Source organism: Rana temporaria, chromosome 6 (genome assembly GCF_905171775.1).
Source record: "Rana temporaria chromosome 6, aRanTem1.1, whole genome shotgun sequence".
Taxonomy (NCBI): domain Eukaryota; kingdom Metazoa; phylum Chordata; class Amphibia; order Anura; family Ranidae; genus Rana; species Rana temporaria.
Window position 1 is genome coordinate 117,817,698 of NC_053494.1, and position 23,850 is coordinate 117,841,547.

At 43.3% G+C, this 23,850-nt stretch overlaps 1 protein-coding gene across 4 annotated transcripts in view; it reads left to right on the top strand.

The window, feature by feature from the left end:
* Window positions 1-23,850, top strand: part of NBEAL1 (neurobeachin like 1) — a 243,708-nt gene that overhangs the window by 166,134 nt on the left and 53,724 nt on the right. For 2 of the 4 annotated variants that reach the window (XM_040357247.1, XM_040357245.1), the window contains 8 exons: window positions 2,229-2,404; window positions 3,474-3,624; window positions 3,736-3,864; window positions 9,937-10,242; window positions 12,329-12,478; window positions 16,858-17,015; window positions 22,551-22,696; window positions 23,625-23,745. In XM_040357247.1, coding sequence (XP_040213181.1) covers window positions 2,229-2,404; window positions 3,474-3,624; window positions 3,736-3,864; window positions 9,937-10,242; window positions 12,329-12,478; window positions 16,858-17,015; window positions 22,551-22,696; window positions 23,625-23,745 — 1,337 coding nt within the window. The remainder of the gene's footprint in view (window positions 1-2,228; window positions 2,405-3,473; window positions 3,625-3,735; window positions 3,865-9,936; window positions 10,243-12,328; window positions 12,479-16,857; window positions 17,016-22,550; window positions 22,697-23,624; window positions 23,746-23,850) is intronic. The other 2 variants (XM_040357248.1, XM_040357246.1) reach the window with 1 other exon arrangement.

Here is a 23,850-nt window from a genome sequence, read left to right on the forward strand (position 1 = left end):
TAATGTATTGGTTACAGACGCCACATAGGTGTTTTACAGCATGTTTTACAACTATTGTAAGACTGGCTCTTATGTATGAAAGAGCAGAAATTGTTCTCCCAAGCTTTTGTCTCACCACCTTTCTGAAGGGCACTGAAAGATTCCCTGATGTACAGTACATCTGGGGGAAGTGTGTTCCTGCCATCAGCAATAGAAGCAGAAGTTTGTGTATGTACTCAAATGTACTGCAGTAATATTGCAGTCCTGTGTAAAATGGCTTTTAAAACACCCATCTGTGTGCTGGTCTACGAGAGACCCTGCTAAGGTATCCTTGGATATTATTTGACATTAATTAATATTAGTTCTGCCACAAGCAATTAGAGCCTGTGACCAGATTCCTTTTTATTCCTGTATGGCGTACATCAGTGCATGTCGAAGGATCTTTATTACTCCCCATAGGTGCTGAGTTCTGTCTGCGCATCTATGTCCTATGAACACAGATTCATTAAAAAGATTGTAAAGTCTTGTTTTTTGCTTTCGTTATCAATAACAAACATGATCAGCATTACCGCCCTATGTAGTGGTTTTGTACAGAGCAGGCCCAATCAGGTCCTTCTTTGGTGCTCCTGGCGCCTCCCTCCTGTTGAGTGCCCCCACAGCAAGCAGCTTGCTATGATGGCACCCGAGACGAGCCACAGCTCCCTGTGTCCGTTCATACACGGAGCCGTAGCCTGGTACCGCCCCCTTTGTCTCCTTATTGGCTGACACTGTCAGCCAATGAGGAGGGGAGTCCCGGGCAGCTGAGAAACTCCTGCAACATCACTGGATCTAGAGGGACCTCAGGTAAGTATTAGGGGGGCTGCTGCACACAGAAGGCTTTTTATCTTAATGCACAGAATGCCTTTACAATCACTGTAAATATTGGACAAAAAAGTCACCCAAAAGCTAATGAAATTCATTATTCTGTTTCACAAACATGTTGAACTTCATACACAAATATATTATAACATGAGCGTGCTACAAAGGCTCATTACATACAATTATCTATCCTTGTGTGTCAGGCTATAGAATCATAGAATACAATTTATAGGGATACATTTTTGTCTGTAGGTGGAGTCTTATTTTAATTAGGATCGGGAGAAAGAGGGAGAGAGAAAGAGATTGAGGGAGAGAGAAAGAAAAAGATAGGGAGGGAAAGAGAGAAGGAAGGAAAAAAAAGTTCTAGAGGGACAGCAGGCCCAGTTCCTACACCACAATAGCAATATGTGTATTCAACAAAGTTTAACAATCAGCAGATAAATATGCCCCAAACATCCCCCCCCAGGCTGATCCCATCAAACAGATACAAGAGCTGGTCAGACTGCAGACGTGATACAAGAGCGGGTCAGAGAGTGTGCCGACATGATACAAGAGACGTTCAGAGAGTGTGCGGACATGGTACAGAAGACAGTCAGAGGGTGCGGACATGGTACATGAAACGGTCAGAGAGTATGCAGACATGATACAAGAGATGGTCAGAGAGAGTGCAGACATGATACAAGAGACAGCCAGAGAGTGTGCGTACATGCTACAGGAGGTGGTCAGAGAGGATGCGGACATGGTACAGAAGACAGTCAGAGAGGGTGCGGACATGGTACAGAAGACAGTCAGAGAGGGTGCGGACATGGTACAGGAGACGGTCATAAAGGATGCAGGCATGGTACAGAAGATGGTCAGAGAGGGTGCGGACATAATACAGAAGATAGTCAGAAAGGGTGCGGACATGATACAGGAAGACGGTCAGAGAGTGGAGAGGGGAGGGGCCTCCGACCCGGGCAGCTAATCGGCTTCAGTATACAAGTGAATTGCTTTGAGGGAGAGAGAAGCCGATTAGCTGCTTGGGTCGGAGGCCCCCTCCCCTCTCCACTGTACACAGAGAAATAAAAACTGCTAGCCAGAGGGAGATCCCGTGGACATGTTTTCACAGCCGGAAGCTGCGGCCGGAGATGGGTTGCCTACCGAATATGGGACAAAGTCAATTTGCCGTGATTTTTTCCCAATACACGGACAGACCGTGACAAGGGTCTGAATACCATGAATGTCCTGGGAAAATCAGGACTGTTGGCAACTATGTAGAACATGTATTGCTTGAAACAAATGATCAATGGGTCCAAGTATTGGATCGCTCACTGGTATTAGGTGAAATTAAATCAGGTCTTTCTTTGTAAACCACCCAACATTAACCTAGAAGTCCTTCTCACTCTTTGCAGGACTGTGAAGAGGAGCTTGTTCAGTTGCTTACAGATATTCTGCTCTGCCTGATGTGGAAAGGCCTTGACAAATCTGACCATGTGACGTGGATAGAACGAGGACAAGTATTCGCAGCACTCACCAACCTTGGGATGTCCAATGAACTGCTACGGCCTTCAGATGAAATTAAGCTTAAGTATGTGCATTGTCCACAGTATTTTCAGAATTCCTGTGAGTTGGAGGCCCAGTCATGAAGCCTAGCTCTTGTGTGAAAATTCTCTGATAGAAAAAGACAATTCCAAAATCTGAGCTACATACTAGTTCTAAAACAACGCAACTTAACCTGTTTAGCGTCATTGGGGTGGATTCCATAGATAACCATAGTTACGCAGCGCAATTGCTTAGTTGCGTCGGCGTAACGACTTTTCTGTATTCAGAAAGCTCGTTACGCCGACTGCAGCCTAAGATATGACTGGCATAAGGCTCTTATGCCGTCGTATCGTAGGCTGCATTCTTACGATGGCCGCTAGGTGGCGTTCCCGTAGTGGTCAGCGTAGAGTATGCAAATTGCATACTAACGCCGATTCACAACCGTACGCGCGCCCTACGTACGCAGTTACGTTTATGTTCGTCGGGTTCCGCGTAAGGCTGCTCCTGCTATTAGCAGGGGCAGCCAATGCTAAGTATACCCATCGTTCCCGCGTCGCGATGTTTGAAAATTACGTCGTTTGCGTAAGTGAATCGTGAATGGCGCTGGACGCCATTTACGTTCACGTTGAAGCAAATGACATCCTTGCGACGTCATTTGCCGCAATGCACGTCGGGAAAGTTTCACTACGTTCGGCGCGGGAACGCGCCTAATTTAAATGATCCACGCCCCCTACGGAATCATTTAAATTACGCGCCCTTACGCCGGGCAGTTTTAAGGAGCGCCCGCGCAAATTACGTAGCTACTGCTTCATGAATGAAGCGTAGCGCAGGTAACTTACGGAGGTGCAGCGTTAAAACGGTACGCTGCGCCTCCGTAAGAGGGCGCAAGTCGTACCTGAATCCACCCCATTGTGAGTAAAGTCTCTGTGCAGCATCTAGTATGTGGTTTTTGATTTGGGAAATGGGTGCTTCCTTCTGAAACTATTGACACAGGTGTTTTGCTTGGTAAATATTCCCCATAACATTTTGCCATGTAATTCATAAGTTTAGTTCCCAATGACTTGTGTGATTGTCCCTATGTAACCTGTGTTGTATTTGCTTCCTATTATGCACAGTTTACTGGAGAAGATGCCAGAATGGGCTGTAACCGAAAACAGAGAACCCAAATCTCAGATTCATGCTGAAAATGCTAACAAATTGTTGCATATTGTACAAGACTTCTTGCAGTCTGAGGGCTACGTAACCCCCTCTTTGTGGACAGAGAAGGTCTGTAATTTTTTTTATTTTATTTTTTCCTTTAAGTAGGTCAATTTTTTTTTTTTTTTTAGTATTTCAGACAAATTTACCTTTTTTTTGTTTATATTTTGTCTTTTACAGCTGTTGGAAGAAATATTGACTCTCATGGATAGCCTGTCAGTGTGGTACCCAGCTGGGCTTGAATCGGAGACCCTTTCCCAAGTAGAGTTCCGTCTTCTGCTTGGCTTCATTGCCCAGGATAATTTACAGGTTGGTTGAACTAAATTTTTTTCCGGTAAAATTTTGAATGGATATTGTAGAACTTTTTTTTTTAAAAGGTTTGATGAGTTACATGAAAGATTGGTCTGTAGAACATTGAAAGCGACATGAAAGCTTCAGATTTTTTGTCATACTTGCCTGCTCCGATCCTTTTCTTCTGGGGTCCCCCGCTGGTGCTCCAGACTCCTCCTTTTCAGCAAGTGCCCCCATATAAAGTCTCTTTTCATGGGGGCACCCCTGCATGCTCACTCCCAAGCTGCCCGTCTGCATCTACTGACACAGAGAGTGTGGCTCGGCCCCACCCCCCGCACACTCAGAACAACATTTGATTGAGAGCATAAGTGTGCTCTGTGCTATCTTTCCCTCCATGCACGGTCAAGTAAGCATCTCCCCACTGCTGCTTTTTGCCTGCGAAGAGTTGTGGAATTTTGATCTTTGATCCTTTCCTGCCTTCAGTGACTTTAGTATGATCCTCACTAACTGTCTAGGTTTCATGAGTGCCTGAGGCCTTACCCTGAGACTATATATTACCTTACTGCCGTATGGTCTCAGCATGTCTTATTCTAGACATGAGGGGACAGTTAATTTAAGGGCCAACTCATGCAGTTATTTACTAACTCTGATTGCAGAGGCCACAAACACGGTCTTGCACCCTTTCCTGCAGATATTATTTCTGATTTGCCTGTGGCTTTGCTATCACTGCCAGATTAACAGAGACTTGTTCAGCTCTTATCAATGCAGTGTAAACCACTAGGAAACTAGAACTAGATTTATCCGATCCACACTCAGCCTAACACGATTTTGTTTTGGGAGTGAGTATTCCTCAATGGACGAGAAAGAAGATAGGATTTTGCTACTCACTATAAAATTATTTTCTTGGTCCATTGAGAGATACAGGTCCCACCTGTCTGTGTGTATAATCATGCTCTCAGTACAGCTTTGCTACAGAACTGAGACATGCCTTATAGTAAGAGGGGTTATCCGGTAGCCTACAGTTATTTTTTTTTGTTTGGCAGTGTAGGTCTCAGTACGGCACAAAGGTTCCACTTCAGCCAGGAGCCTGTTTTTCAGACTCGATGTTTACAAGTTAAAAACAATTGTTTTTCCTAGAAAATTACTTAGAACCCCCAAATATTATATATATCTTTTTTTCTAACACCCTAGAGAATGAAATGGCGGTCATTGCAATACATTTTGTCACACCGTATTTGCGCAGCGGTCTTACAAGCACACTTTTTTGGGAAAAAATTCACTTTTTGTATTAAAAAATAAGACAACAGTAAAGTTAGCCCAATTTTTTTATATTGTGATAGATGATAAGCCGAGTAAATTGATACCCAACATGTCACGCTTTAAAATTGCGCCCGCTCGTGGAATAGCGTCGAACATTACCCTTAAAAATCTCCATAGGTGACATTTAAGAAATTGTACAGGTTGCATATTTTGAGTTATAGAGGAGGTCTAGGGATATAATTATTGCTCTCGTTCTAACGATCGCTGTGATACCTCACATGTGGGGTTTGAACACAGTTTTCATATGCAGGCGCTGCTCACGTATGCATTCGCTTCGTCGGGACGGGCGCTCTGTAAAAAAAAAAAAATTGTATTTATTTTACTTGATTTTATTTATTTTTACATTTTTTTATTGGGTCACTTGTATACGTATTACAAGGGATGTCCTCAGATCTCATATTTAGACTAAAATGCAATAAAAATAAAAAAATGACAAAAATGAAATGGTCCGGTCCTTTAAGCGCTATGGGCGTAAGTGATGTTTTTGACGTCGCTTCCGCCCGGCTATGGTACGGAGATGGGTGGGAGCCGTCTTGCCCTCACTCTTATCCATACCCAGCTAGGAAGAGGACCCGATTGCCTCCATCGCTACTGACGGCTCCTGTAAGCGGTGGAGGGCTCAGGAGAACGGCGGGAGGGGGGGCCCTCTCCCACCGCTGAAAACGGTGATCTTGCGGAAAATCCGTTACCGTTGCCATTATCGTTAACCGGACCGCTGCCTGAGGAGATGGATACCTTGGTTATGGCAGAAGCTGCTGCCATTACTGAGATATGCTTCTTTAAACTGCCAACGTATATAGTCATGCGGCGGTAGGTAAGTGGTTAAAGACTTCTTGTGCCCCAAAATAGAATGCAAGAAAGGGAATCGGTGCGGCGCCCACTTTGCGGTGCCACACTGATTCCCAGAAGTAGTTCTTCTACTACTTTTGGCAACTTCGGGGGGGCATTTGATTTAGACAACTGTGCAGGAACCCGCACAGATGTCTGTCAAATCGCTGCTGAAGTCGGACTGCATTGCTAGGTTAGAAACCATTCAGCTGAACTTGCACAATTTCTAACCTGCAGCAATGTGAACCTAGGCAGAAGGGGAAATGTGTCTAAAGTACAAATGCTCCCTTCCAGCCCAGGTATAAGGTTTCCCCATAATCCCATGTTTTTCTCACACAGTTAAAGGAGAGGTCAACCCAAAAAAAAAGTTGTTTCCATCAGCTGTTGGGTGCTGCCGCCATTGCGGGTAAGGGAACCCGGCAGTGTATACTTACGTCTTCACACCGGTAACCCTACTGCGCATGCGCGAGGCCCCGCTCCTCTCTCCTACTGGCCCGGTGACAGGGGGAGGAAGAGGGAGCCCCGGGGTGATGTCATGGGCCGCGGTGCGGACTCCCAAAAGTGGGAACAGGATACCTGTCCCACCTCCCCCCAAAAGGTGCCAATTGTGGCACCAGAGGGGGAGGGGACACACATGAGTAGAAGTTCCACCTTTGGGTGGAACTGTGCTTTAAGATGAAGAATCTGCTGCTGCTGAAAAGGTACTTTTTTTTAAATCTAGCTAAATAATATAACATAATATTTGTCTATTTACTGTGAAATTACTGGTTGGAAGTTATGACTTCAAACTTCAGTAATTTGTCTGTTAAGCCATCTGCTTGAGTACAGTTTTTGAAAATATAGTAAATGACCGTAAAAATAATATATAATAATTGTTTGTATATTACTTAGCTATGGTAATTAACCCCTTGTCACCCAGGCCAATTCTGACATTCTCTCCTATATGTAAAAATCATAATTTTGTTTGCTAGAAAATTTCTCAGAACCCCCAACATTATATTATATATTTTTTAGCAGACACCCTATGGAATAAAATGGTGGTTGTTGCAATATTTCAAACACATTTTTTGGGGGGAAAAAATGTTTTGTGAATAAAAAAAGTTAGCCAGTTTATTTTTTTCTATAATTTTTAGTAACACTGAACCTTTTATTGTTTACTTGTTTGTTACTGAATATTACTGTTATATTTCTGGCTTCAGAAAATTATGGCCCAGATTCTCAAAGGAGATACTACGGCGTATCTCCAGATACGCCGTCGTATCTCTGAGTCTGGGCGGTCGTATCTATGCGCCTGATTCTTAGAATCAGTTACGCATAGATTTCTATTAGACCTGACCGGCGTAAGTCTGTTACGCCGTCGGATCTTAACTGCATATTTACGCTGGCCGCTAGGGGTGTGTACGCTGATTTACGCCTAGAAATATGTAAATCAGCTAGATACGCAAATTCACAAGCGTATGCCCGGCCGAAGCAGTACAGATACGCCGTTTACGTTAGGCTTTTCCCGGCATAAAGTTACCCCTGCTATATGAGGCGTACATGCGGCGTACCAATGTTAAGTATGGACGTCGTTCCCGCGTCGAATTTTGAATATTTTATGTCATTTACGTAAGTCGTCCGTGAATGGGGCTGGACGTCATTTACGTTCACGTCGAAACCAATTTGTCCTTGCGGCGTACTTCGGAGCAATGCACACTGGGATATTCCACGGACGGCGCATGCGCCGTTCATGAAAAACGTCAATCACGTCGGGTCACAAGTTATTTACATAAAACACGCCCCCCTGTTCCAAATTTGAATTAGGCGGGCTTACGCCGGCCTATTTACGCTACGCCGCCGCAACTTACGGAGCAAGTGCTTTGAGAATACAGCACTTGCCCGTCTAAGTTGCGGAGGCGTAACGTAAATAGGATACGTTACGCCAGTGGCGGCTGGTGCTCAAAATTTTTGGGGGGGGCGCAAAGGAAAAAAAAAATTGCAGTCTCACTGTGCCCAAACGCAGCCACTGTTACATGCCATCAAACGCAGCCACTGTTACATGCCATCAAACGCAGCCACTGTGCCATCAATTTGCACCACTGTACCATGCCATCAAATGCAGCCACTGTGCCATCAATTTGCACCACTGTGCCATGCCATCAAATGCAGCCACTGTGCCATCAATTCGCACCACTGTGCCATGCCATTAAATGCAGTCACTGTGCCATGCCATCAAATGCAGTCACTGTGCCATTAATTCGCACCACTGTGCCATGCCATTAAACACAGTCACTGTGCCATGCCATCAAATGCAGTCACTGTGCCATCAATTTGCACCACTGTGCCATGCCATTAAACGCAGTCACTGTGCCATCCATTGTCACCACTGTGCCATGCCATTAAACGCAGCCACTGTGCCATACATTGTCACCACTGTGCCATGCCATTAAACGCAGTCACTGTGCCATCCATTGTCACCACTGTGCCATGCCATTAAACGCAGCCACTGTGCCATGCATTGTCACCACTGTGCCATGCCATTAAACGCAGCCACTGTGCCATCCATTGTCACCACTGTGCCATGCCATTAAACGCAGCCACTGTGCCATCCATTGTCACCACTGTGCCATACATTGTCACCACTGTGCCATGCCATTAAACGCAGCCACTGTGCCCTTTAATAGTCGCCGCTGTGCCAATTGTCCCCACTGTGCCCTGTAAATTGCTTTCTTCCCTTTAGGCATCCACGTCCCACGATGTCTTCTCCCGCCCTCGATGACTGACAGGCGTCTCAGCCAATCAGGTTACCGGTAGCCAGAACCGGCCAACCTGATTGGCTGAGACGCCTGTCATCTTATTCAAGGGGCGTACAGTCTGTGCGCTCCGAGAATAAGCTTCCGGGACCCGAGGGCTGTATTGGGAAATCAGAGCTGTTGGCTTTGATAGACATTTCCGTACAGCCAACCAGCTGGCGTTATTCAGATGGTCGGACATTGAGCGCCGACCATCTGAATAACAGCGGCAGCGGCGAAAATAACATAGATTTGTGTAATGCATGAATCTATGTTATTTCACTCAGTGGCGGTGAGAGCCAGAGGGGGCCACTGCGTTACGCCCGCACAAAAATACGCCAAACTACAAGAATCTGGCCCAAAGAGGCATGTTTTATTTTTTCTACAATCTTTAGTCATCTTTGCTAGTAATATTGTTTCCAGCATCAACGAAAAGGGTGACTGAAAAACATCTTGAAGGGACAGCGTTTGTAAATATTTTTGTTAAATGAGTAGATCACTGCAATCACCTACACATAATGAGAATCAAATAACTTGTGAACTGTGTGTATCTGGCTCTGATACTAGCCAGTGCCACTACTGAAGCGACTCTGACTTCAGAAAAGGTTCCTGTACTACTTCAAGGCGACTTCTAGGCAACTTGCACCCATTGATTTCAATGTAAGTCGCCTCCAAAGTCGGATCTCTGTCTTAACTGAAGCAACTTTACAGGGAAAGAAAATAGTTTACTCAGGCAGACCCCTCCCTCCCACAGAGCTGATTATTCTGTGATTGGCCACAGCCAAAGTCGCCTGTCATGGAGGCAACTTTAAGTCACGTTGTAAATTGCTCCAAGTCGTGCTGAAGTCTTGCAAAGTCACGCTATAAGTCAAGTTGCCCCTGTGTGAACCGGCACTAAGGGGGCTATTTATAAATATTTTCACACAACTTTCACCCAAGATGCATTATTCTGTGGTGAAAGTTGTGTGAACTTTGTAGGAAAATGTATAAATAAACTGCCCAGTGTCTATTTAGTTACTTTTGTAATGTATATACTGGATCTATTCTGAAGTTTGTAACATTTGTTTTAGTTTTACTTTTTTAGCCAAGCTAATACTAGTAAAGATATGAGGTTTGCTACTTTATTATTTTTACTTCATAAAATTGCATACGCTTTAATGTCTTTGCATAGGTATGTGCTATGGCCACAGCGAAGCTGAATACCTTACTGCAGACCAAAGTGATTGAGAACCAAGAAGAAGCTTGTTTTCTGTTGGGGAAACTGGAAGGGATTCTCAGCAAATCAATCCGAGAGAAATCGGAAACCTATTCATTCCTTGTTCCCATTGTCAGGACTTTGGTGTCTAAAATCTATTACTTGCTTTTCATGAATCTCCATCTACCTTCACTTCCAATAACTAATGGCGGCCCTTCCTTATTTGAAGACTTCCAGGAATATTGTAGTTCTGAGGAATGGAGAATCTTTATAGATAAATATGTAAGTATTTTTTTTATTGCCATTGATTTTCCTACTAAAATGTTCATATTGCAGAATGTGTAGGTAAGCTGCATCTGATGCTGTGTATACCAGAACAGGCACATTCTTGATGTGTATGATGGGGAGCAGATACAAACATATTCTGAGGAATGCAACAAAGCATTCCCAACAGTTGTCTTTAAAACTACCCTCACCTAATACAGGCAAGCATTTGCGCCAGTTTTGGTAACTGTGCCAACACATGCAAAACAACCAAGTCGTTCTTGCTATGGCTGTGACAGATTCTTAAACAATTGTCAGCACTTCACAGAATGGGAAACTGATGGTAATTTAGATCAACTTTAAGCTGGCATACAGAGATGCAAGCACACACTGCAGGGCATGTCTTTGCTTTATTAAAGTCCCCAAAATACATCTGTACCTGCTCTTCATCATACAGAGCATGTAGAGACACCCTGTGTGTGACAGAGAACAGGTAGAGACACCCTGTGTGTGACAGAGAACAAGTAGAGACACCCTGTGTGTGACAGAGAACAAGTAGAGACACCCTGTGTGTGACAGAGAACAGGTAGAGACACCATGTGTGTGACAGAGAACAAGTAGAGACACCCTGTGTGTGACAGAGAACAGGTAGAGACACCATGTGTGTGACAGAGAACAAGTAGAGACACCCTGTGTGTGACAGAGAACAAGTAGAGACACGCTGTGTGTGACAGAGAACAGGTAGAGACACCCTGTGTGTGACAGAGAACAGGTAGAGACACCCTGTGTGTGACAGAGAACAAGTAGAGACACCCTGTGTGTGACAGAGAACAAGTAGAGACACCCTGTGTGTGACAGAGAACAGGTAGAGACACCCTGTGTGTGACAGAGAACAGGTAGAGACACCCTGTGTGTGACAGAGAACAGGTAGAGACACCCTGTGTGTGACAGAGAACAGGTAGAGACACCCTGTGTGTGACAGAGAACAGGTAGAGACACCCTGTGTGTGACAGAGAACAGGTAGAGACACCCTGTGTGTGACAGAGAACAAGTAGAGACACCCTGTGTGTGACAGAGAACAAGTAGAGACACCCTGTGTGTGACAGAGAACAGGTAGAGACACCATGTGTGTGACAGAGAACAAGTAGAGACACCCTGTGTGTGACAGAGAACAGGTAGAGACACCATGTGTGTGACAGAGAACAAGTAGAGACACCCTGTGTGTGACAGAGAACAAGTAGAGACACGCTGTGTGTGACAGAGAACAGGTAGAGACACCCTGTGTGTGACAGAGAACAGGTAGAGACACCCTGTGTGTGACAGAGAACAAGTAGAGACACCCTGTGTGTGACAGAGAACAAGTAGAGACACCCTGTGTGTGACAGAGAACAGGTAGAGACACCCTGTGTGTGACAGAGAACAGGTAGAGACACCCTGTGTGTGACAGAGAACAGGTAGAGACACCCTGTGTGTGACAGAGAACAGGTAGAGACACCCTGTGTGTGACAGAGAACAGGTAGAGACACCCTGTGTGTGACAGAGAACAGGTAGAGACACCCTGTGTGTGACAGAGAACAGGTAGAGACACCCTGTGTGTGACGGAGAACAGGTAGAGACACCCTGTGTGTGACAGAGAACAGGTAGAGACACCCTGTGTGTGACAGAGAACAGGTAGAGACACCCTGTGTGTGACAGAGAACAGGTAGAGACACGCTGTGTGTGACGGAGAACCGGTAGAGACACCCTGTGTGTGACAGAGAACAGGTAGAGACGCCCTGTGCATTAATGAGAACAGGTAGAGACACCCTGTGCATTAATGAGAACAGGTAGAGACACCCTGTGCATGACGGAGAACAGGTAGAGACACCCTGTGTGTGGCAGAGAACAGGTAGAGACACCCTGTGTGTGGCAGAGAACAGGTAGAGACACCCTGTGCATGACGGAGAACAGGTAGAGACACCCTGTGTATGACAGAGAACAGGTAGAGACACCCTGTGTATGACGGAGAACAGGTGCAGGTTGTGGAAAACTGTTGTTCTTAACCTGCCTCCTCCTGTAGGCTGAACATATATTCCAGAGGTCTGATTGTGTTTTCTCTCAATAGATTATACCATACATGAAACAATATGAAGTGGATACATTCAGCAAAAGTCATGAGCAGATGGCACTTTACTGGAAAGAATGTCATGAGGCGCTCATGGTGAATATGCACAAACGGGAAAGAGAGCGTGGTGAAAGCAAGCTGAAATTTCAGGTGGCTTTTATACAACTTTTGTTTTTTATTTTCTTTCTAGCTCGAAAATATTTTAGGGCTGATTTACTAAAGGCAACTAGGATGCTCACTTTTCAAGGGAAGTTGCACTTGCAAAATAATTTGCCCCAGAGCTTGGTAAATGTGGTGAAGTTTCACTTTGCAAAAAAATACCCAAACACAAAAATAGGAATAAAAACAATTTTGCTTGCACATGGTGGGTGATGAAAATCGGCAGAGCTTCGCCTTGTTCATTATGCCGCATACACACGATAATTTTTCGGCATGAAAAAAACGTTGTTTTAAAAAAGTGTCGTTTAAAACGACTGTGTGTGGGCTTCACATCATTTTTCGGGTTCTGAAAAACGACAAAAAATTTTTCCCGAACATGCTGCATTTTTTAAAGACGTTTTAAACAATGTCGTTTTTCGGGTTGTAAAAAATGATCGTGTGTGGGCTAAAGCGACGTTAAAAAAACTCCCACATGCTCAGAAGCACGTTATGAGACGGGAGCGCTCGTTCTGGTAAAACTACCGTTCATAATGGAGTAAGCACATTCATCACGCTGTAACAGACAGAAAAGCGCAAATCGTCTTTTACTAACACGGAATCAGCTAAAGCAGCCCAAAGGGTGGCATCATCCGCATGGAACTTCCCCTTCATAGTGCCGTCCTACGTGTTGTACATCACCGCGCTTTGCTAGAGCATTTTTTTAAAACGATGGTGTGTGGGCAACGTCGTTTTAATGATGAAGTTGGAAAACCGTCGTTTTTTCTACATGACGAAAAACTTTTTTTTTTATGCCGGAAAATGATCGTGTGTACGCGGCATTAGGCTCTGCTAAAAATTCTCCTGCAAGCTGAAACTACCCTTGCAAAGTGAGCAACCTATTTTCAGTTCATAAATTAACCCCTCTATATGGCAGAGTTTGCAAAACCTTTCTCTGATGATTTAGCCAACGTTCCTTCAGTATTACTGCAACATTGATGTCTGGGCTCCCTCTCTACTGAGCTTTCTAAAGTGATTGTAAAGTCAGAAGGTTTTTTATTTTAATTGTGTGTAGCAGCCCTAACCAGCTCCCCCTCTATATCCAGCGATGTCCACGAGTACCACGGCCATCCGTGTCTCTACCTCCTGGTTGGCTCCTGCTGCTGTCAATCAAACTCAGTTAGCCAATCAGGAGAGAGAGGGGTGGGGCCGAAACAACAGCTCTGTGTCTGAAAGGATACACTGGGCTGCAGCTTGGCTCGGGTGCCCCGATAGCAAGCTGCTTAACAGGAGGGAGGGGCCTGGGGCTCCAGCCAGGGATCCCAGAAAAGGATGATTCGGCTACCCTATGCAAAACCACTGCACAGGGCAATTAAGTATAACATGTTTATGTTATAAAAAAATAAAACGAGACTTTACAATCACTTTAAAGTGATACTAAAGTTTTGAATATTTTTTTCAAAAATAAAAGACATGTTATACTTACCTCCACTGTGCAGCTCGTTTTGCACAGAGTGGCCCCGAACGGCATCTTCTGGGGTCCCACGGCGGCTATCTCTGCTCTTCCCCGCTTCTGATAACCCCTTCTGGGAAGCGCTCCCCCAAGGGGGTTACCTTGCGGGCGCACTCCCGAGTCCTGTATTAGGCGTCCACTCCCGAGTCCTGTATTAGGCGTCCACTCCCGAGTCCATGTATTTGGCCCTGCCCCCAGTCCTTGCGTCATTGGAGTTGATTGACAGCAGCGCAAGTCAATGGCTGGCTGCTATCAATCTATCCGAAGAAGAGCCGAGAAGACCGAGCAAAAGAAAGAGCGCATTCTCCACGTGGGACTTTCAAAGGCTCAGGTAAGTAAAACTGGGGGACCGGTGATCGTAAGATGTTTTTTCACCTTAATGCATAGGATACATTAAGGTGAAAAAACATAAACCTTTACAACCCCTTTAAGGTTTTTGTTTAAAGGGTCAGTGCACTCATAACTGATATTTCAGTTCTGCTAGATTATTTTAAATTGAATTACCTCTTTATTTTTTTTATTTGGTCTTGGAGATTTCAGTAATAAGGCTTCTGAACTATAATTTTTAATATTTGTAAAACATAGGGGGTTATTTACAAAAGGCAAATCCACTTTGCACTACAAGTGCAAGTTGCACTTGAAACTGCACTCAAAGTGCTCTTGGAAGTGCGGTCACTGTAAATCTGAGGGGTAGATCTGAAATGAGGGGAAGATCTGCTGATTTTTATATCCAATCATGTGCAAGCTAAAATGCTGTTTTTTACTTTTCTTGCATGTCCCCCTCGGATCTACAGCGACTGCACTTCCAAGTGCAAATTCACATGCACTTTGCACTTGTCGTTTGCACTTGTAGTTTTATAGTGGATTTGCCTTTAGTCAATAACCCCCATAGTTACACAGTGGTTGTTGTATAGAAAATACATCTTTGCAGGCAACACCAGGGAAAAAATGTATACAGATAAAACGGTACATAGATCTGTCACACAAAGATTTTAGAATGTGTTATGCCGCGTACACACGATGGTTTTTTCGGCATGAAAAAAAAAAACAACGTTTTTAAAAACGTAATTTAAAATGATCGTGTGTGGGCTTCACATTGTTTTTCGGCTTCTGTAAAAAAAAATGTTTTTCGGGTTGTAAAAAATTATCGTGTGTGGGCAAAAACAACATTTTAAACCCGCTCATGCCCAGAAGCAAGTTATGAGACGGGTGCGCTCGTTCAGGTAAAACTACCATTCATAATGGAATAAGCACATTCATCACGCTTTAACAGATAAAAAAGTGCGAATCGTCTTTTACTAACAAGGAATCAGCTAAAAGAAGCCCAAAGGCAAATAGAACTTCCCCTTTAGAGTGCCGTCGCACATATTGTACGTCGCCGCGCTTTGTTCATCATTTTTCAAGAACGATGGTGTGTGGGCAACATCGTTTTTAATGATGAAGTTGGAAAAACTTTGTTTTTTGGACATGCTGAAAAACAATGTTTTTTTTCATGCCGAAAAACGATCGTGTGTACGCACCATTAAAGTACAACTAAAGGCAATAATACACATTTTAGTAAATTCTCATATAAAAACCTGAAAGTTACACATGGTAATAAACATAATAACTGAAATGATTATTTTCCTACGATTATAGCTGTAATTGCTATAATGCTAGTGATGGTGGGAGTAGTTCAGCAGAGCTAGCATGTCATTTCCTTCCACTGTGCTAGAATCTGTATCTCCCACAGGGAACTACAAGTCCAATGAGTCATCATGCCTTCTATCATGCTCTGTCTATTTTACATAACACACACCCATCTGCCAATCGATAGCTGGCTGTGTGCTATGTAAAACAGTACAAGGTTTTTAACTGTAAATCTATGTTTTATATATTTTTTTTCTGTTTCATATGTTTTATTGAAACACCAAAATTCAATTAACAGAGCATGTACAATAATATAATAGAAATAGATATTCCATTAACAGAACGCATACAATAGTATAGTAGAAAAAGGAGTAATCATTCAGGAAAGTAACTCTTATAAATGTAAATGAAAATAGATAACCTAGCGGATTGTAGGATAATATTATGTAACATGTCATAATCATAGCTTCATGGCAGCTATTTGACGACAAGTAATTGAGAAATTAAGTTGATTGAAATAATATAATATTATTATGTCATCTATGAAGAGAATAGAATTGAATGAAACGTTATGTATATATATATTTTAAATCTTTATTATAAGTTCTTACCTGCAGGTTAGTTTGCACACATATTTTTCTCTTAATTCTATTTTCTCATCTGGTAATTGGTAAACTGACAGAAGAAAAGCCAAGCTGGGAGCAGCCTGTATAGACACAGAGCAGTGGGCGGGCAAAGGCGGGACATAGGCAGGAGTGGCCGGAGCCGCGTCAGGACTTCTGTGTAGAATAAAATGCCAGAGCTTTCCATGAACTGGAGGAGCGCCTCCCCGAGTGATGTCAGGACGGCACGCTGTAGTCTCTTCAAAGAGGCAGCATGCAAAAGGGGACAGCGGCATTTAGAAACAGAGGAAGCGCCGTTGTCTCCTCATTAAGCCTAGGTTCACATTTGTGCGAACACAAACATTGCATGTGATTCGCACCTGTGGGGCCTATCGCATGCAATGTCTGTGCAATGCAAGTTCAGTCATACAGTTATATGGCTGAACTTGCATTGAATTTGCATAAAAAAGGTGCAGGGACTCCCCCCCCCCCCCCCCCCCTTACTGAAATCAGATCGCATGGGTGTTCTGTGAACCGATCTGGGGGTGTCATTAACAATGTATTGACGATTTTGGTTATGTAGCTTTATAGTTCAACATCATAGTAAATGGTCTATAAGAGTGTCTTAACACTGCTGTTTTACAACTCAGGAGTTTTTCCTGGAGCCATTTAACAGGAAAGCCCGCCAGGAGAACTTGCGCTACAACAATATGCTGAAACAAATGAACAGCCAGTGTACAGCCATTTTAAGACAGTGGAAAGCTGCTCAAAGATACTTCACCTGTGAGCGAGGGCCCTGGAAAGAAAGGTCAGTTTTATGCTGTTTGTTTACAATGTTTCCCAACTTTATTTCTCAATGACCACAGAGATCATGTGTTCTAAACTTCCGAAAACATCATCAGTGTGTATGAAGCGGCACACTAATAATGTCATATATGATTCTGTGAGGAGATCTGGAAATTTTGACCTGTAACCAATCCCTTAGCACTGGTTTAGGAAGTGGTGTCAGGTGGCTTTGCTTGGTCATTGTGTAATTATCATTATATTCTTTACCAGATCTATACAACTACAGGTGTTCTCCATGCAGCAGCATTTCATGACTCCCAATATGTTACACACATGCCCCTTTTACACGGTCAGACCAATCGGGTCCACCTGTCAGTTTTCCAGCAGACCTGATCAGACCATTCATTGTCTTCTATGGAGCAGTAAATGTAAACGAACATGTGTCTGTTTACATTCGCCAACATCCAATCCTATTTGCTAAAAACAGATGGATTGGGGATTCTTTCCCCATCGGTCTGGCAGATTGGATCGGATAAAATTCAGATGTAAATGGATAGGTAGTCCGTTTTACATACGACCACACATGGAGGAAAGCAGGCTGTGTCATCAGCAGAGTGGACACAGGCCTGTCGTTCATCTGCTTAGCAGGGAGATCAGCGGACAGATTCCCCATTGAGCAGACGGATCCGCTGGCGGAGACCACCAGTGTAAAAGAGCTCTAAAAGAAAAAAAAAAAGAAAAAAAATGTGCAGTGTTTCACGTTTACTTGATAAAAGCAGATTTTTTTGTATTTATTGTTTTGTCCTGACCAATATACATATAGCAAATGAAAATCTGTACAGATTATCAATCTACATTACCTCTGATTCTCTGCAAAACATTGCAGTTATCATTTGGAACCTTCTGGAACAGCCTTAAAGCTGAATTCCAGGTATGGATATTATAGCATAGTTGTATTTCTCCAGCTTGGACCAATGTAAGTATGCATATGCCAAACCTTTGGGATCCTTGTGAAATCATTGTAGTATTTTCTGCTACTACAGTAATCCCTATTGCCTTCTAGGTCCCATGCTGAGCAACTGCCCTGCTGCTTAGTGAACACGGGGGATTGTTCGCTTGGCACAGGCACCATTTAGAGAACCCCTTGCAATAGAAAGCAAGGTGTTCCCTGATTGGATTAGGTGGATCCAATCCACCGCTCCCCCTCCACCATGTTTAACTAGAGCAGTGGTTCTCAACCTTACTAGTGCCGTGACCCCTTGATAACATTTTTCAAGTTAAGGGGACCCCTAACAGTAAAAAAAAAATCGTAGTGTGGGTTGTCAGCAGCCAAGGCAAGACAAGTAATTTGCACCCCTAACCCACAGACATTTAGTGCTCCCTTAGTCCCTTCCACTCGTACAGTATTAAAACCCTTTATGGTACATTTTAGGATGTACCAGTCTTTCTCTTTTGTTCTCCTTTCTTTCCGCTTTATCTCTCTATATCCTAATTTCTTGTTTTTTTCCCCATCTCTGTCTCTAGGTGTCTTTCTTGTTCTTTCTCTCATTCTTTCTCTCCCTTTTTCTTTGTTCATCTCCTTCTTTTCCTTTCCCTTCCATGTATTCTCTATTTTTATTCCTTCTCTTTCTCCTTGGTGGGGGTTGGGAGGAATGGGATGAGTGGCAGTGCTGGCAAGGAGTTGAGATGAGTGGCAGTGCTGGAGAGTTCTGATCAGCCAAGGTGCTCTTGATCAAGGTAATTTGCTGATCTGAGAACTGTGTGGCAATGGCAACTATAATCACAGGTAGTGTTACTCACCGTGTTTCCAGCTTCACTGTGTCTCCGACTTTGTGGTGTGTCGTAGCAGTGACACCTATGCAAAATCAGGAGATGGGGTCTCCTCAAGCCCCTCCCACTTTAGATTTCTCACCAGTCAGCTGACCTCTAGTCTCTGCCCCCCAGCCACCCATGAACTTAATGAGCGGCTGCGAAGAGGCTGAGTGGTCGGCTGTGAGCTCCAGGAACAGCCCAGGCAAATCATCATTCGACCCCCGAGGGGGTCCCAGCCCCCAGGTTGAGAACCACTGAACTAGAGAATGCTTTGCAATTATTGAGAAAAATGCAAGGCGTTCTTTGAATGATGCCCATGCAGAGCAAGACTCCCTTTAGGTACTATGCAACAGGGCAGCTGTTCGGCATGGACCTGGAAGACTGTTGTGATCACTGTGGTAGCAGAGCCTTCTGCAGTGATTTCTAGCTTTCGCGAGGTTCCCACAGATGAAGAATATGCATACTTGCATAGGTCCAAGATAGATCAATGTAGCTATACTATACATACTTGGAAATCAACTGTTAGTGCCAGTTCCCACATGGAATCGCATGGGAACGTGTTCATCGTTCCTGTTCCATTCAGTTGAATGCGATTTTCAACCTATTCATTTAAATAAGCTGAAATTGTACTGGATTGCATCAAATGTAGTGCATGCACTACCTTTGCCAACGCACTGTATGCACAACGCACGGTACTGCAGTAACATGTGATCTGACGTAGGCAAGTGCACTGCATTTGCGATCTGTGTTTGAGGTGTTGTTAGAATTCCAATGACAAACACAGCGGATTGCACACCCAGTGCATTTTGAATGTGGTGCAGGAGACACACATGGAACATAGTGTATGTAAAGCCCAAACTTTTTTTTTTTTTTTTTTTTTAAGATCAAGTAGTGAATGGGAAAAAAAACTTTTTTTTTTTTTTGTTTTCTTTTTTTCCCTTCACTTTCTGTCCTATTTGAAGATTTACAATCACTTTTTGTTCTGGTGGCTTTTTAGATTTCCCTTTAGGCTGGCCATATATTATAAAATTTTTATGAGGTCAAACCTAAACACTTTAAATTTGTATGCAATCAGAATGGCCCATTGGACTACATAGTGGAAGGTAAATCTAAAGGAAATTGAATAAGAAAATTGTATAATGTATGGCCAGCTTTACTTTTGTATTGGTGACAATGGCCACAGAGACAAATAGAGGGTGGACCTCCTTATCCTAATAGGGCTTCTAAGGAAAAAAAAAGTTGTAGCTACATACACTTTAACACGTGCAGTGCAGAACATTTTCTTTTTATTGCTTGGACTGTGTCAATACAGATATTTCCTGCAATTTGGCACAGGCCATAAACACAGTCCTGGATACAAAACATGCTCTATACAGGTTGGTTTTTGCTACACTTCAAGTGCTTGTGATTGGCTGACAAAGGGCAACCACCTTTGTTTAACATTTCTTAAAGCTGTAAAGCTTTCTTTAAAAAAAAAAAATGGCCTCCATCTTCACTCAGTCTTGCTTCCAGGTTCGTGGGCTGAGGCCACTTGAATGGCCGAGCCATGATGACATCACTCCTGCGCATGTGCGTGGTAGTCACAGCCACAGCACAAAATTCTGAAGGGACAGTGTGAATACGCCGTCCCTTCAGAGCACATGCACCGGTGACGTCACCAGCTGCATCCAGTGTGCATATCTTCTAAACACTGCTAGTTTAGAAATTATCACTGAACATACAGGTAAGCCCTATTATAGGCTTACCTGTAGGTACAAGTTCAAAAGCGGAGTTTACTGCCGCTTTAAATCAGAGTGCCACCCAAAAATTGAATTTCTGCTTTAAGAACAGTTGACCCCCTCACATGCCACATTTAGAGGGTTCCAGCTCCCACTTCCTCCCGGGGCACGGTAAGGAAGTTCACCTCTCACCACTACCTCTTGACAATCATCTGGGACGCGGCTTGCACATGCGCAGTGCGTGCCCGGCTGTGAAGCCACAGCCGAGCGCCCACACTCACGATGCTGGCGTCGCTGAGAGGAAAGGGAGACGAGCGGGGCTTCGTACGCCCGCATCGCTGGAACCTGGGACAGGTGAGTGTCTGATTAACCACTTGCCGACCACCGCACAACTATGTACCACGTTTACATGGCACGGGCAGGCAGATTGGCATACAGGTACGTCCATTTAAATTTGCCGCCGCGTGAGTGTGGCCGCTGGTCCCGGGAACTCAATGTTCCCGAGAGGCCTGCGATTGCGGTTGGCAAGGGCAGAACAGGGGAATGCCTTTTGTAAACAAGGCATTCCCCTATTCTGTCTAGTAGTGATGAGCTCTGGCGTGTTTGCACAGTGCACGTGCAGAACCGGCCAGGAAGTCTGCACAGCGCTGCACTAACCACAGGCAGGGAGACCTTTCCCAGTCTCCGCAGCCGAGCATCAGGAATATGTTACCCTCTCTGTGATTAGCGCAGCGCCGTGCAGACTTCCTGGCGGGCTCTGCACGTGCACTGTGTGAACAAGCCGGAGCTCATCTCTACTGCCTAGTGACACAGTAAGAATCGCTCTCTAGGGAACACTTAACCCCTACAGCACCACCTAGTGGTTAACCCCTTCTCTGCCAGTGTCATTTTTACAGTAATCACTGCATTTTTATAGCACTGTTCGCTGTAAAAATTACAATGGTGCCAAAATGGTGTCAAAAGTGTACAATGTGTGCGCCATAATGTCGCAGTCACGATAAAAATCGCTGATCGCCGCCATAACTAATAAAAAAAAATTATTAATAAAAATGCCATAAAACAGTCCCCTCTTTTGTAGAAGCTATAACTTTTGCGCAAACCAATCAATATTGCTTTATTGCTTTTTTTTAACAAAAACATGTAGAAGAATACGCATCGACCTTTTATATATTTTTGAGGGATATTTATTATAGCAATAAGTAAAAAATATTTTTTTTTTCAAAATTTTCGCTCTTTTTTTGTTTATAATACAAAAAATAAATATCGCAGAGGTGATCAAATACCACCAAAAGAAAGCTCTATTTGTGGGGGAAAAAATGACATCAATTTTGTTTGTAAGCTACGTCGCACAACCACGCAATTGTCAGTTAAAGCGACGCAGTGCCGAATCCCAAAAAGTGGCCTGGTCTTTGACCACCAAAATGGTCCGGGGCTGAAGCGGTTAATAAAAGTCAGCAGCTACACTTTTTGTATCTGCTGACTTTTATATGGGTGGAACTCCGCTTTAAGTTGGGATCTTTTCTTGTATTATTGTGGCCAATGCAGATTCATGTTTTAACATGGCTAGCTACACCTGCTTTCTACATAATTCCCTTAGAGTTGTTCCATATGGTTCTCATCTAGTTCAGGAAATGAGAGGCATGAATTTTCATTTTAATTACAATTTGTGTATATTTTGCTTAAACCACTTACTGGTTCTCTAGGGCTCGTTTGTTCCTGTCCTTGTGTATAAGTGGGCATCTTATTATGTCACACATTAGTCTTTTAGATGGGTCCGGCTTTGGCATATTTGCTTTGTTTCCGTTAAACTGGAATATGCTAGGAGAGGGAGGAAAGAAACAGGAACAGTTCTTAACTTTATTCGTGTCCTAATTTCATCATTTGTCTGTGTTCACCTACCCAATATGTACTAAAACAAAAAAAAAGATTTAGGTAAGTCAATATCTAAAATAGGAGGTCTTTCTTTTTATTTTTTATTTTAGTGACCAAATTTAAGGTGTTGAATAATTTCATTTGTTGTTATTTAGTGCTACATTTCCTGTTGACAGGAAAGACAACTTGGAACATTGGAAGCTTTCCAATGTTGAGAATTACTCCCGAATGAGGCTCAAACTGGTCCAAAACATTAATTTTGATCCCCATTCTGAAGCAAGTAATTTGCGTGATAACCTTGGTAAGTTTACAATAATAAGGTAGTGTGCTTTATTGATGTACCCATTAGGTGACTAGGAATTCATTAAATGGGATTGCATCTACAATAGTTTCACTTGGGATCTTTCTGCTGAATAATTGTCATTTAATTCTCTATACACATGTAAAAAAAAAAGTGGAGGGTGGTGTGCATTTTTTAGTGTTATCAGACTGTTGAGTTCCATTGATTGTCAGATCAGGGTGATAGTAAAGCCTGGTACCCACTATTAGTTTTTTTTTGTTCAACCCGGAAAAAGCTCAGCTCTGGTCGGAGCCGCTGTACTAACGATTGGACGTTAGTACAGTGGTCTTCCCCACTGAGCTGTTGTGTCCTGACAGGAGGATGCCCCCCCAGCAGAACACTCCAATTAGCGCTCTCACTGATTGGGAGCTGGTCGGCTGCTGGTTTTCGAGCATGCACATTTGACAGAAGCTGTCCCGGCTGGCATACACACGAGCCCAATGTTTTTTTTTATTTTTTTTTATGGGCCGATGTGTACAGAGCTTTAGGCTGGCTACACATTATACAATTTTCTTGCACAATTTTCCTGTAGATTTACCAAAACCATATAATATGAGGTAAAACCTAAACACTTTAAATTTCTATGCAATCAGGCAGGCCCTTGCACTACAGAGTTGAAGGTAAATCTAAAGAGAATCGAATAAGAACATTGTATGATGTATGGCTATCTATCTATATATATATATATATATATATATATATATATATATATATATAATATATATATACAGCACATGGCTACAATTACCACAATACACTAGATATTCCAATTGTACATTTTTACTTTTTTTGTCTTGTCTAAAAACCTCTAAGCAACTGTGGGTACAGAGACTTACACACGTTTTCAGTTTACAATTGTGACTCATATGTATTTATTCATATTATACAGGAGTTCAGCAAACAGAACCATCAAGTGAGTCACTTCTGCTGGAAGTGGTAAAGCAGGTGAAAGTTAGTGACGTAGAAGATGATGGACTTGAGCTTCCCGAGGAGGACAACACCGCTACAGTGTATGGTTAAAGTTAATTAATATCATTTTCATGCTGCATGCACACTCATGTTCCTTTGTTATTTTTATAAAAGTTTTGCTTCTGTTTGACTTGTGTGCAATCCAA